Source organism: Perissodus microlepis, chromosome 4 (genome assembly GCF_051167445.1).
Source record: "Perissodus microlepis isolate ML-2025 ecotype Zambia chromosome 4, ASM5116744v1, whole genome shotgun sequence".
Lineage (NCBI taxonomy): Eukaryota > Metazoa > Chordata > Actinopteri > Cichliformes > Cichlidae > Perissodus > Perissodus microlepis.
In genome coordinates this window covers 2,577,319-2,591,324 of record NC_140464.1, presented here as the reverse complement: position 1 = coordinate 2,591,324, position 14,006 = coordinate 2,577,319, and the positions used below count along the sequence as shown (strand labels likewise).

At 42.9% G+C, this 14,006-nt stretch overlaps 1 protein-coding gene across 1 annotated transcript in view; it reads right to left on the bottom strand.

The window, feature by feature from the left end:
• LOC146388008 (uncharacterized) overlaps positions 1-13,376 on the bottom strand; it is a 28,359-nt gene extending 14,983 nt beyond the window's left edge. The window contains exons 1-17 of the mRNA XM_084925091.1: positions 13,119-13,376; positions 12,310-12,480; positions 10,659-10,815; positions 8,143-8,170; positions 6,911-7,010; positions 6,383-6,409; positions 6,151-6,243; positions 5,998-6,061; positions 5,820-5,918; positions 4,660-4,803; positions 4,241-4,336; positions 4,033-4,151; positions 3,794-3,946; positions 2,434-2,607; positions 748-921; positions 312-426; positions 32-225 (exon numbers count right to left, since the gene is read on the bottom strand). Of these exons, the coding sequence (XP_084781217.1) occupies positions 32-225; positions 312-426; positions 748-921; positions 2,434-2,607; positions 3,794-3,946; positions 4,033-4,151; positions 4,241-4,336; positions 4,660-4,803; positions 5,820-5,918; positions 5,998-6,061; positions 6,151-6,243; positions 6,383-6,409; positions 6,911-7,010; positions 8,143-8,170; positions 10,659-10,815; positions 12,310-12,480; positions 13,119-13,274 (2,064 nt within the window). The 5' untranslated portion in view covers positions 13,275-13,376. The remainder of the gene's footprint in view (positions 1-31; positions 226-311; positions 427-747; positions 922-2,433; positions 2,608-3,793; positions 3,947-4,032; positions 4,152-4,240; positions 4,337-4,659; positions 4,804-5,819; positions 5,919-5,997; positions 6,062-6,150; positions 6,244-6,382; positions 6,410-6,910; positions 7,011-8,142; positions 8,171-10,658; positions 10,816-12,309; positions 12,481-13,118) is intronic.
• Between the last annotated feature and the right edge of the window lie 630 nt (positions 13,377-14,006).

The following is a 14,006-nucleotide window of genomic DNA, read 5'->3' as shown; positions in this document are numbered from 1 at the left end:
CTCGGGGTCAGAGTCAGCTATAATAACCTACCCGCTTCTCGTGGTTTGGAATGATGCAGCGGACGAAGTTGGGCTGGGTGTTGTGTAACGTGGTCATCAGTTTGCCCAAAGACTCTTTGTACAGCTGACCCACAGTGCGAAACATGCCCTTCTTGGATTTGGTGGAACTGGGCGCTGAGCTCTCAGACATCTTGGTCATGGTCTCCAGACCTACAACTCGATCCACTGACATGGAGAATAAAACAGGAAAGATTTATGACAACTTTTAATGCCCTGCTTTATGTTATTGCTCTACTGTGATGACGACTCACCGTCTTTCCACAGATCCTGAATAAAGGCACTGGAGGAGTTGTTGAGCAGAGCTGTTACGTTGTCATTCAGAGGGTCCATGTTCTTTGTCAACCAGTTGGCGGCATTATAGTCAACCTGGAGTCATAATTTTTAAAAGAAGTCTCAAAATATTTAAATCACCGTACCCAAAATCATGGAGTCCATTGGTTTCCACTCAGCATTTATCATACACCTCACAAAGATACACAGTACTTCCCTGGATCTAGACCATTGAATTGGTTGTTGTTTGCAGAAAAATTGCATGAGAGAAATTAAAATCACATCATAGTCAAGAGCAACAGAACCAAACAGACCCACTCTGTTTCACTGCGAGTCGTTTTTTTCTTAAGTGTTTAAATATCTTTCACAAATGCAAAGTTTTACAGATGACTGTCCGTCTCGGGAAGCTGTCCTCACCTTTCCAGCGTAGTGCAGGACAGTGAACATCAGTTTGTCTTTGTGCTGTTTGGGTTTGGAGAATTTAACGTGACCAGTGTGGGTGTTCAGCAGCTTATCCACGAAAGAAATATCAGTGGCTTTGGGGAACCAGCACTCCTCGTCCAGCAGGGCCAGGATACCCGGAGGGTTGTTCTGGAAGAGAGTGTCGGATCCACGGCTCAGTTTAAGAGAACATTTTTACAGTTACTTAGACTAGTTACTAGTCATTCCTATACAGGCAAACATCCTTTAAAGTAGGGCTGCTCAATTAATCGAATTTTAATCACGATTACGATCTGGGCTTTCAACGATCATTAAAAATGACTGAGCCGATTATTAGCCCCTCCCTCGTGCTTTACTCTCGCGCTGCTCCGTGTGGCAAATCGAGCGCACCTCTCTGCATTTCGAACACGTGTCACAACAATTAAGAGCAGCGGTCCCCAACCTTTTCTGCGCCACGGACCAGTTTATGCCCGATAATATTTTCATGGACCGGCCTTTAAGGTGTCGCGGATAAATACAACAAAATAAAACTAGTACCGGTACCGAAAAAAAGAAAATTTATTCATAACACACGTGAAAAGACCCAGGAAAACCGAGTAAACGATAAAAACGATAACAAAATAACGCTGAAAACCGATAAAAACCCTGAAAACTATACATTTCACACCTGAGCCTCAACTCTCGTGGCCCGGTACCAAACGACTCACGGACCGGTACCGGTCCGAGGCCCGGGGGTTGGGGACCGCTGATTAAGAGGACCGAGGGAAGCTCGGAAAGCTAAGCAGAAGTTATTTGGAGAGGAGAGTGACTGCCGTTGGTTGAAAAGAGAGGTAAAAAAACTTCAGTGGTGTGGAAACATTGTGGGTTCGCGGAGTCAGATAATTGATCAAGTAGACACAGTGTGTAAACTTTGCTACGGTGTCGTAGCTGCACCACAGAGCAACACTGCAAAGTTCACTAAACATAGATGTTTACATTTTTCATTTATTTTTTATATTGCAAACATTTGCACTGTTATCAGTATTTGCACTATTTTATATTATTTTTTGACAATCTTTAAAGTCATTATTCAATACATTGTTATTGTTAAATAAATATCGTCAAATAATCGAGATCTCAATTTCAGTGAAAATAATCGTGATTATCATTTTTGCCATAATCGGGCAGCCCTACTTTAAAGCAGTCCCGATAGGAGCAAAGAGAACGCAGTCCCTTCCTCAAAGACCTCGAAAAATTAACCTAAAATTATTATTGTTGGATGTTTGGGAATAACATGATGGGAAAAATATTTTAAGGGCATTTAAAACACATACTTTCTTGGTCCAAATCTTCTCTTATCATTTCACTGTTTTATCTGTCCAGAATAATCTTAATTAGATAATCTTATTAAATTTAAACCTTCTTTAAATTGATCTGTTAACAATCTTACAGAAAGATCTCTTTGCTCACTCTTCATTTGTTAAAGACCGTGAATGTTATCTTAATTCATCAAATTGCTTTTGTCCTGTTCATAAAATAAAGTCAAACTTTGAGTTATCTTTCAATTAATCCTTCGTTAACTTAGATGCCATATTTTCTTCTTTTGCATTTATCAATTGTGCAACAGCGGCGTAGACTTTATTGTTCTACATGTTAAGTTGCTTGTGTGTGTAGCTGTCTGACCGGCCTCTCGATGAGCTCGATGCAGGGCTGCAGGTCGAGGCCGAAGTCGATGAAGTTCCACTCGATGCCCTCCCTCTTGTACTCCTCCTGCTCCAGGATGAACATGGTGTGGTTGAAGAGCTGCTGCAAACGTTCGTTGGTGTAGTTGATGCAGAGCTGCTCGAATGAGTTGTCCTGTGGGATCGAAATTCATGATTAAAAACTGACAGAAACACAATTAAACTTTCATACATCCATTTCCCAACTTATCCAGGTCACAAAGGCTTCAGTCTAAGGAGAGACTCCCTCAGGTGCTTCTGGGGGCCGCCCCAAGTAAACCGGCATAATGTCAGATGCCTGAACCATCTCAACTGTCTTCTTTCAATACGGAGGATGATTTTCGAGAACGATGATGATGACACAATGATTCTTTTTTTTTTTGCAAACGCCCTGTCGACTCCAGAAAGTTCTATCAGAAAAACTAGTCACCCTCAGCCCTCGATTTTCTAGAACAGACCAGTGAGTCTGCACAACGATCCAGGTAACTGGGGAAAAAAGACCCCAAGACTCTGAAGCTCATTCCCAACCAGTGTGGTCGAGCCACCATTTTCCAGTTAAGAACCAGCAATAGAAATGCTATATCTCATTTTGGCCACTACAAAGGAGGCTGCTTGGAGCTTGAAGCCAGAAGAACCAGAGACCAACCAACCCTCTTCTCTTCGTCTTTCATTATGAAGAGGACACGTGACAGGGTGGGGCCCTGGTGAAGTCCAACACCAACCAGGAATGACTTATTGCCACAGTCAGACTCATTCCTCATTATGGTTGTGCACACACTAACATGCCCATAGAACAGCCCAAGGGGACACGGGACTTCTCCAAGTCTATAAAACACGACTAAATTTCCCCGAGAAGATAAAGAGCTGGACCGGCGTTCCACAGAACGAAAATCTCATTGTTTCTCCTTAGTCCTCCACCAGGAGTGGGCTCTCCACCCTTATCTGGCTAAGACCCACAGACAGAGGTCTTAATTCTCATTTCCACCACTTCTCAGTTGACTGAAAACCAGCTAAATGAAACAGTGACTTCCAGCTTACATTACTCCGAAAAACGTATCAACAGGTCGTACAGGGACTGAGGTGCTCTCGGCAATGGACCTCGAGGGATGCACTTGAATGCCTTTTCCCACATACCCTCAAATATCCTCAACAGGATAAAGAGCCGGTCCACTTTTACGCAACTGCAAACCTGGTTGTTCTTCTTGAATGATTAGTTCGACTGACTCATAGGAATGACATGAAACAGTGAACAGTGAAACATTTCACTGTTTCATGTCATTCCTATGACACACACTAAAAGTTAGTTTTTAGGAATCAGTTACCTCAAAAATCTCAAAGCCGGCGATGTCCAGGATGCCGAGGAAGGATGACGCCTGCCTCTTACTCTTGTCCAGAGTCTTGTTGACTCTGGCGAGGATCCAGCGAAACAGACGCTCGTACATGGCTTTAGCCAGAGCCTCGATCGCAAAATCAGCCTAGGAAGGGAGATTGAAAGGACATGAGATTGAAGGCTGCCGTCTTCTGTGTTTAATTAACGAGGTTTGGTTTGCTTCTCGGGTACCTGCTGCTTGGTCTGAGCCTTCTGCACCACCTCCCTGCCCACTTTGATCCTGGGCGTGAGGATGGCGCGGGTGAAGTCGGTCACATTGATGCCCTGCAGGTGACACACCTTCTGGGCAGCTGTGAGTTGAGGCAGAGAGGAGGTCAGAGAGGTGAAGATGCTCATTTACAGAACTGGTGATGGTGCTTTTTTTTTTTTTTAAAGTTACCGGTGTTGTCGGGCATCGTCGCCTGCTCGTTGTTCCTCTCCTTCTCAAACTTGATGTTACCCAGCTGGAGCACACTGGACACCACCTTCAACATGCCTGCAGACAGGAAAAGAAAGAGCAGGAGCATCAAACTGATTCAGATCAAATATAACTTCTTATGTTTCACTTATTCTTTGATGAGTAGGGTACTTCTTTAACTAAAAAGGGGCATCAGAAGCATGAACCTGGGTTGCCCCAACACCTCAGAATTAAATTTGGAGGGGATTTCTGTCTACTTTCTTATAAAAATACCCCCAAACCCCAACTTTTCCTCATTTAAAAATATCCTAAAGTATAATTTCAGTCCTTTTATTTTGTAGGCTTGAATAGGAAGTCTTGCATAAATCGTTGGGAATCTTGTCATTACGTGGTCTCTGTACCTAATCGCTCCTCCTCAGTGAAACCCATGATGTCCATGGCCTCCAGAGTTTCATCAAACATCTCGTGGTCCTCCTGCCCGGGGATCTCCACGTGACCCTCTATCAGGAAACGATAGCTGCTGAAGTCCTCCAGCAGCAGCTCCTCTACAAACAGAGAGAGAAGACGTTACGCTGACTGAGACTCGTTTCCAGTTTAATCCGTGCAGTCGCTACAGAGGAAGCAGCTGGTTTCCAGCATCATTCACATAATTTCATATCGACGCTGACATCAATAGGGCTGAAAATGAAGCAAAAACTGCTGTTCCATGTTAAAATGTTCATCTTTACAGCAGAAATAAACACGTTTACATCCTAATATAAAAACAGTTTTGGCCTCTATGGATAGTTTCCTCTTTTATAACATCTCCAGGAGTATATATTTTTAAATAACTTATCCATCTGGATTTTACTGAGGCCTAAAGTTTGGGGTGTGGCTGCTTTAATGGCCAACTGTGCAGACACAGGGTCCAAACATGGTTAAAACTGTGACATCACATCTGCCTGTCGTCATGCTATGATGGGTAAAAACTGCAGAGTGGACAAAGATGGTCCAGCTACAACATTTGATTGCTGATGATATTATTGACTGAAGGAAATGAATGAAGGCAGCTAACTTTGTTGTGAACACACTGTCCACCTACACAGATTCATTTATGTTCATCTGCATACAAACTCTGTCTCAGTCGTTGGATAGTAAACTTGAAACATAATAGGATGTTTTCACAGTCTAGTCTTTCAGAGATGATCAAGTATCTGAATCATACAGTCTGTAGATCTACTCTGCACTCTTGCTGCTTGTAGCTCCTGAAAAGCAGCACCGAACTTCACCCTTCAAAACACCAAAAGCTGATGGATGATGTCACGGTGGCCATCATTTATACACAGACTCATTTGACTGAGACATGACTCGCAATTTAACAAAAACATCTGTTATGACTTTCTCAGTCAGGCTCTGATCTGCAGCATCTGTTTTGCAGCATGATGAGCTTAAAATTCATATTTACCAATAAATTATAGTTATTACTATGTTATGACAGCTCCCATCTGACCCCAGGATGGTTTAAAAATGTCAGCTTGTCCCTTTAAATGAAGGATTTTTTCCTGTGGTTTGAGCTGCTCACCTCTCATCTTGTCTTTGGCTCCAGCCACCATGTAGTAGAAGATGTGAAAGGCTCTCTCGGTGTGTGCCTGTCGAATACAGCGAGACTTCTCCAGCAGGTCTGACCAGGATTAAGAAGAATGACCCACTTATTTAATGCTTACATTAAAAAAGGAAAATTTTAACTCAAAGTAGGATACAGGTGTCGATATTCGCCCCGACGATGTAGCCGGTCACATCAAAGTTGAGTTTGATGAACTTTCCCTGCGAGCAGAGAGGACGACAGCAGCTTTAACTTTATATCACAGGTATTTTTTCCATCTCGGTGTTGACAGACTGAATGAAGTTCTTACAAATCGTGAAGAGTTGTCGTTCTTGATGGTTTTGGCGTTTCCAAAGGCCTCCAGGATTGGGTTCGCCTGCAGCAGCTGCTTTTCCAGCTCCCCCTGCAGCAAAAATGAGGTTAAACAGCTAAAAACATCTCTGCTTTTAAACAGAACAGAGGCCATGATGTAAGGCTCACAAAGCTTTTCTGTTACATTAATACTGAAGTAAAAACAAGTCTTTATGAGATTTTATACTCACGTAGGCCAAAGATCCTGCCTGCTGCTGCTGCAAGAAAAACACGCTGGTTAGAAATCGAAAAATATTTGTATTTTCCCCAAAATTGGCCTGAAACGCAGCAGCGGAGCAGCAGGGGTCAGAGGTCAAGCACTGATAAATCCTGACTAAACAAACGGAGCGAAGAGCAGATGTAACGTTCAGGTTCGTTATGGAGGATCGTGAGAAACATGGAGACTTTTCTTTGATTTTCCTTTTAAATCGTCAAAGATAAAGAATTAAAAGCCCCGCCCCCAGCAGCAAACAGCAGTAATCTGTCCTCACCTTGGCCACGGCGCCAGCGACTGAATCCTGTCGTACACAGCAGAGTTTTCACTTTAACATTTTATAGCAGTTTTTTCAAACTTAAAGCTCATTCTGATTTCATAATGTCTGAACTTTCAGTCTGGATCCTGAAACCTTATAAAACTTTTAGCTTTTGTCTAATTATTTGGCTGCTTTGGGCTTTATTTTCTTTAAAAGAGTCAGAAAGCTTGAGGCGCTGGTACTCACAGGGTTGATGGGGTTCTTGCCCTTGTGCGAGGAGGCGATGACGGCGAGGTACTGAATCACCTTCTTGGTGTTTTCTGTCTTCCCGGCTCCAGACTCACCTCTGGGTGACGCAGCAGAGACTGATTAACCTCCTAACACCCAGCTGCTAGTTTTAGTGTTCGCCTGCTAGTCAGCTGTAACGCTTCTTTAAAGAGAACCGTTTTCAGCTGCAGCTCTTTTAAAATGATAAACTTGGATTAAGTAACACAATATTTGAACACTAGCGATAATCAATTAAAGATTATAAAAGATTTATGATGAATATTCCCATCGGTCGTGTTATTATTTACATTTAAAATAAAAAAGTGCTTCTCTTTTAAAAGCAGGCACCAAAGTGGACACATTTTTTGGAGTAAATGAAACTAAGTCGATTAATAGCAGGGATCGTAAAATAAAAGTTCTGTGAAGGTTCTTAGATATCCAGGTCATCGTAGTCTAAGGAGCTTGGAAAGAAAAGCATCTGGATGTCTTTAGGTTACTTGAAGATGTTTCACCTTTCGTCCGAGAAGCTTCTTCAGTTCTAAGAGCGATTGGTGGAGAGTCACAGACTTTAAGCCCGATGGGAGTGCTCTCAGAGTATGTCTAAAGACATCCAGATGCTTTTCTTTCCAAGCTCCTTAGACTCCCCATTTTTATGTTTTTACATTGTTTTACAGCAAAAGATCCCATTTTTGACCAGAACCACCCTCTCAGATGTAAATACTTGTTGTTTTCTTTGTCTTTTGTGTAAATAAATGACATTTTGAAACTCCTATTCTGATAATGTTTTATGGGCCCCCAAAATTAAAACGGTAAACAAGAAAATAGTGAGAATATTAAACAGGACAAAGTCGTTTGATTTGTTTTTCTTAGTGTAAAGTGGACCTTTATGTCATCCCTAAAACGGCCATCTCTGGCACAGAGGCCCCGCCCACCTGCCGTTTAAACTTTGCTTGCGAGGGGCAGCCAATCAGGAGAAAAGATAAGAAGCTTAAACAGCTTGTTTCAGACAGAAGATCTGATCTGACAGCATCACTGTGGCCCAGTGTAAGAATAATTAAGCTTATTTTGAACTCTGAGTCATGCAAAGCTGCTCTGGTCTAAATAGATGTAGCTGGAAATGAGGTGAACTGGTCCAGTTAAAGGTTTGGGTAACAAACTGGTGGTATGTGTCTGTGATGGAAAAAGGTCAAGTGCTGTCTGTTTTGACTCACGTGCAGAGAATAGACTGATCCTCGCGGTCTGTGGAGAGAGAGAGAGAGAGAGAGACATAATGTGACACTGAACTCGTCAAACTCCAAACACTCGGACACGAGAGCGAAAGAGATCTCGCTCACTGGGAGATTAGCCTCCATCACTCATATCCTCTAAAAATAGCAGGTGGATGCAGGACTCCGTCACTGTAATCTCGTCTCACTGCTCCATGTATGGCCATCCTGGAGCTCAGTGGAAAGTATGGAGCTGCTCTGAGGTCACCGGCGGACCAAACGGAGGCCAGACGGCACGCTCCGAGGCTTCAGTCGAGGTTGCTCAACGCCATCGCTCACCTCTGAGAAAGAGCTGTGATGTGACTGTTTGTGGCTGCTTCATGTTTTGTACAGCAGCGTCAGAAGCAGCAGGACTTATGGGACTGAATGTGTTTTCATATTTGTGGAGAGAGATGGGGGCATCTGAGGGGACAGGATGAGTGTTTGTGTTTTCATCTGATACACACCAGCCTCATGTGTCTTGAAAACTTAAACACTCTTACATCAAAAGTCATAAAACACATGATAAATGCAGCATTTAGTGGAGAGAGTATGTCATTAGAGAAAAGGGTGGCCATGCAAAATCCTGTGAGAGGTCTGCCCGGGAGTCAAACGTCCGACCTAGTGGTTTAAACGCAAGCTACCAGCGGCGTGCTGCGATTTAAAAGTCAGTTTGTGTGTTGGCTGATGATGCAGAAGTGGATGAGCAGGACTTTTCCGCTTATCCAGCTCGGGGTCATGGGGGTGGGATGGTGCCTATCCCAGGTGCCACAGGGTAAAAGGTGTTGTACATCCCAGATGTGAAACCAACCACACACTCTTACATTTACACCCAATCAAAAGTCACGTCTCTGGACACAGAGAGGCCCACAGGCTCAAACCAGCACGCTTCTGAATCTGACAAGTGTTTCAAAGAAAGCATGTTAGCATGATCCAGCTCCTCTGACTTCCCTGGTCCAGGTGAAGCCAGGTGGGCTTTCTCAGTGCTGCTGACTCCCAGTGCTTCAGACTGGGGGTGCGAAACATGCAGAACCACAGAGTCCAATCCAACCCACACTGGAGGGTTGAAAGTGTGGAAATTTTACAACAGTCATTATTCTGAGGGTAACGTTTCTACACAGGAATGAAAACACAAAGAAAGTGAAAAGTTCTTTGCACATGAAGGTTTTGTGCCTTTATAGATGCTGTAAACTGTACGGGAACGCTAGGTTCAATGAAGGTGGGAAAACAGAGACACCTTGTTTCTCCCCAAAGGGAGGAAGTATGCAACCGCTCCATTTGTCTGGTTGTTAGCAGTCTAGATGTAACTGTCATATTCCATGTGATGGTATCGACCAATAACAGCTCGAGTGGATTTAATTTAGGTGAAAATCTGGTCAAAGTCACACCAAATGTGAAAAATCAGTAATTATTTCACATCTTCCAACTTTACAACAACATACTGGAGCTTGGGGGACATGAGTACCTAGAGTGGCTGAGCATTTGACCTTGACTTTCACTGTTAGCTCCCAAGGTCAAAGTTGACCTTGTAAAAAATTTCAAGAAATCTTATCAAGTAATATATCATATGAGAGAGCATGGACAGAGCTCTATAACACACCGTTTATCAGTGCGATGCACAGGTAAACAGGGGGAGTGCCATCCACACGTTATCTGCAGGTCCCCAACTTCCTCACACTCTTCTGGTCACATGCCCAAAACACCTCATCTGATTCCTTTGCAAGTGCTGCTTACATCTTATATCTGTGATCTCATTCTTTTAGTCACTACACAGAGGTCCTGCTCACAGGTGAAGGCAAGAAGATGGATCCTCAGCTTTACTTTCACCCTCATCTCTCTCTTTGCTTACAGTTTCCATGCCTCCTAAAGTCCCGTGGCACACCTGGACTTGGCTCAAAATATGTGCTTTGGACTCACTGGTGCACCTGTTCAGGTCACCAGCAGTGAAACACCTTCCAGGTTTGAAGTGGCTCAGGTTAACGGTTGTTGGGACAGGTGAAGAACAGTTGGATGGATAAAAATGTTTTTGTTATCGTCACAGAGCCTCTAAGGAGATCTGTATCTTTATATTTACTATAAAACTGGTCACTTATGTGCTAAAATATTGAAATATTCATAATTCAGCATCTTATTTTCAAATTTTAAAGGTAATTTTGGTTAAAAAAAGTTTTCTACGATGTGAAATATTGTCATTTATTTACCTGAGTGCATTTCCCACCTGTCGTTTACTTCTCGATGGTCTAACTTTAATCCGTCTGTACATATAAACTTGACTAAGTTCTTTGATTTTCAGTCATCTGGGAACATCTTTGATATTTCCAGTGATGCTGATGGACATGTTTGTTGGTTTGAGATAAAAAAGTATTTAAATACTTTCTGTATCAAACACAAAGTGTGTAGCTGCTTTTCTTGGACTCTTGATAAGAACAACAGTCGTGTGCGTTTTACCGTGTGATCTGTTTTCTGTGCATGCAGGCAGTTACCCTGCATCATGTTCCTGTAGGCGTTGTCCGTGATGGAGTAGATGTGCGGTGGAACCTCGTGGCGTTTCTTGCCCTTGTACATCTCGATGATCTTCTCAGAGTAGATGGGCAGCATCTTGTAGGGGTTCACCACGACGCAGAAGAGGCCCGAGTACGTCTGTGGAGGGACGAAACATCACTTTATCACCACATTGGAGCTGCCAGCTCATTCTGACGTCTGTTTTCTACTCGAGTTTTTAAAATGTTAAGACATCGCCCAGTAAACTGGTGCTTTGATATCTGATTACTCATGCACAGCAGGAATAAGGAAGGTTATCTTATGCTGTACATGCAGATTTTAGTACTCCTGTAATAGTTCATGAACAGGTGTGTGCTCCTAATAATGGGAGTCATCGTGTTTGACAGGTCACACTTCCAAAGTAAAAGTGTTGCTTCAGCTGTGGCTCAGTTTCAGGTGTGTTCTGCTTCCTTCTTCCAGCTCCTGTCTGATTGTTTGACTCCTCCCACCTTCTTAAGGGACTGGCCACACCTCACCGGGGGTGCATTCAAGATCAAAACAGTGTGAACTGTTGAACTGGCGCCTCGCTCTTTTCATGCACGAGCAGGTTCATGTGCTTCATTAACCTGTGAATATAAGAGCTTCCACCTCGTTCACATGTTTAAAAGTCAAGACTATAAATTAATTTTCATTATAAACTGTTTCCTAACTGCTTCTTGTTGCTGCTTCGTCTTCTATAACAATAAAGTTTCATTCAGTTTGTTTTACAGCAAGTATAGACAAAATAATAAAGCAGCCTTAGAGTTAAATGATTAATTATACTGATACATGGTAAGAATGAATGTAATCTGTGTGAATCAATGCCCTGTTTTGTCTAATCTGATGGCTTTAATGATTAAAACAAGATTATTTTGCTTCTGAATATATTTAAACCTAATCACAGGTGTACGTCACCCTTCACACGCTTCCTTTCTAACCACAACATTATAGAGAAAACTTCACATTGCTGCATTAATTCAAACTGCACAGGCCCTGCAGCTCGTTCTCTTAATAATCCAACTTTAGGTTGAACAATAGCAGTGGATCGAGTTAACGTCAGAGATGGTTTTAGCTGCTCTGAAGTCCTCTGCTCATATAAGGACTGGAGGAACTGGACCTCCTAACTCTCGGGGATCTGCACGGTGGTCTGTGTGAGATGCATGAGCTCGGATTTAAATTTTTACATGCAGTACCTTATTAGTCTTTGAAAGACTGACTAAAATAATACAAACATAAGCTGCTGATCTTTCCAGTACCTCGGTCCTTAAACGAGGACTTTCCACCTGAACGTTAAGTCTCTTCAGCCTCTGAGTTTATAAGGGGCCCTCAGCTCTCCCGTCTCCTGCTGACTTTGTCTTTACTGCAGTTTTCTTTACGTAAAACCTTACAGCACATTCAGGTTAACACCTGATTCTTTCAATTTGTCTTCAACATATGGGGGCAGAGTTTTCACTTTAATTCTATAAACACAGACCTGTGTGTTTTTTATAGAACAAACTTCCTTTTTAATGTAATTTAAATACAGTTTATAACAAAGAGACTTAAAATCATGGGTGCAAGTTTGACTTGAGCACCAGATAAATCAGGTGCCAGGTGATTGAGTGTTTTTCTCACATAGATCAGGCTGGAGAAGTATCTCTCGCGCAGGTTGTGCAGGACGGAGGCTTCGTTGAGGAAGGTGAGGGCGGCCATGTCCTCCACCTTGCTGAATTTGGGCGGGTTCATCTTCTGGATGTCGTCTTTGGTCACCGTCACCTTCTGACCGTTGGAGAGCTCCACCAGCACCTGCAGAGCAGCAGCAGGTATTCAGCACAAAAATTCAAACATCAAAACGCCTGACAAACCAAACAACCGTGTTGGTGTCCTGCACATCTGTGTCATTCAGAGGAAACAGGTTTACCATCCAGAACCCCGTGAGAGAAAACTAAAAAAGACAATGAAGAGAAGAAAATCTCACAAGAAAATTAAAAATGTTGAAATTCTACATTTCATTTATCTCAAGTTTATTTTTTAATCTTTAAAAAGTAATTTCTGAAGTTTTACACGCGAGGAAGAAATGTCTGTAACCGCTGTGTCTCATGTTCGCCCATAACAAAACAATTCCCATAGAGTATTCTGAAAAATATGGAAGCTTTTCCATTTGTTCTTGTGTTTACTCAGCGGTCCTGGTACTGAGGTGCCAGGTTAAATTTAATTAAAGAGTTTAAGGGGTAAAATTCTGTTAAAAGACCAGAATCACTGTTACTCTCTTCATCAAGTAACAAAGTAACAAAGACAAACAGTTGGTGTAAATGTTTGTCTGCAAGCTGCTTTGCAACCCCACTCTGCTTCAGCTCCTTCTTTTCACGCTGTTTCTGACTTCATCAACATCATATTTGTGTTTCCTGATGGCTCCTGTCAATCATTCTTGTTCCCATGCATACCTGGTCACCCTTCTCCTCCTTGATGCTCGCCGGCTCGAAGCCCTCCCTCTCTGACGGCACCCACACCATCTTTTTAGCTGCCCAGTCGGCCTGGGCCACGCCGCTGTTGCGGAAGTCGTTTTCCAGGAAGAGGTACTTGTCGTCGGTGTCGGCCATGTTGGCGGTCGGATCGACCTGCGGGTCAGCAGCGGCGGGATCGGAGTCTAACGCTGGTGGTTCGGAGGCAGTGACGCTGACGTTTGAATCGTCGATTGGGACCAGCTCAGCCTCTGATATGTGAGTTGATTTGACCTCTGACCTGCTGACAAATCAAAAATGTGAATTAAAAAAGACACTTTTTCTTTCTCTGCTTTTTTATATTCACTGCAGTTTTAATTTTGCCTTATTGTACTCATAAACCTGCCATTTATCTATTTTTATGCTGCTACAGGTTCAGGCTGCTGGATGATTTCCCATGATGCACTGAGGACCTCTTTTCACTCCCCACGTGTTCACATTTTTATATCTATTAACTTATGTCTTTGCTCCCATAATTGTTTCTGTGTCTCTCTGTTCCTCTTCTCAGACCCCTCCCTGAGCCTGGTTCTGCTGGAAGTGTCTTCCTGTTAAAAAGGAGTTCTTCTTTCCCGCAGTTGCCAAGTGCTGCTCATCAGGGGTTGATCTAATTGCTGGAGTTTTCTCTGTAATATTACATGGTTACCTTACAGCACATGCTTCATATCATTGGCCTTTTGCAAATTTTATTCCATCCAGCACTTTGCTTACAGGATCGTACCTGTGCTCACCTGCATGCCAACAAGCTATCTAATGCATTACAGAAAAAAAGGAAAAGCTGATGCTGAAAACAGTTTCAGTAGAGTTCTGTGTATCCATCCACCCATAACTGAG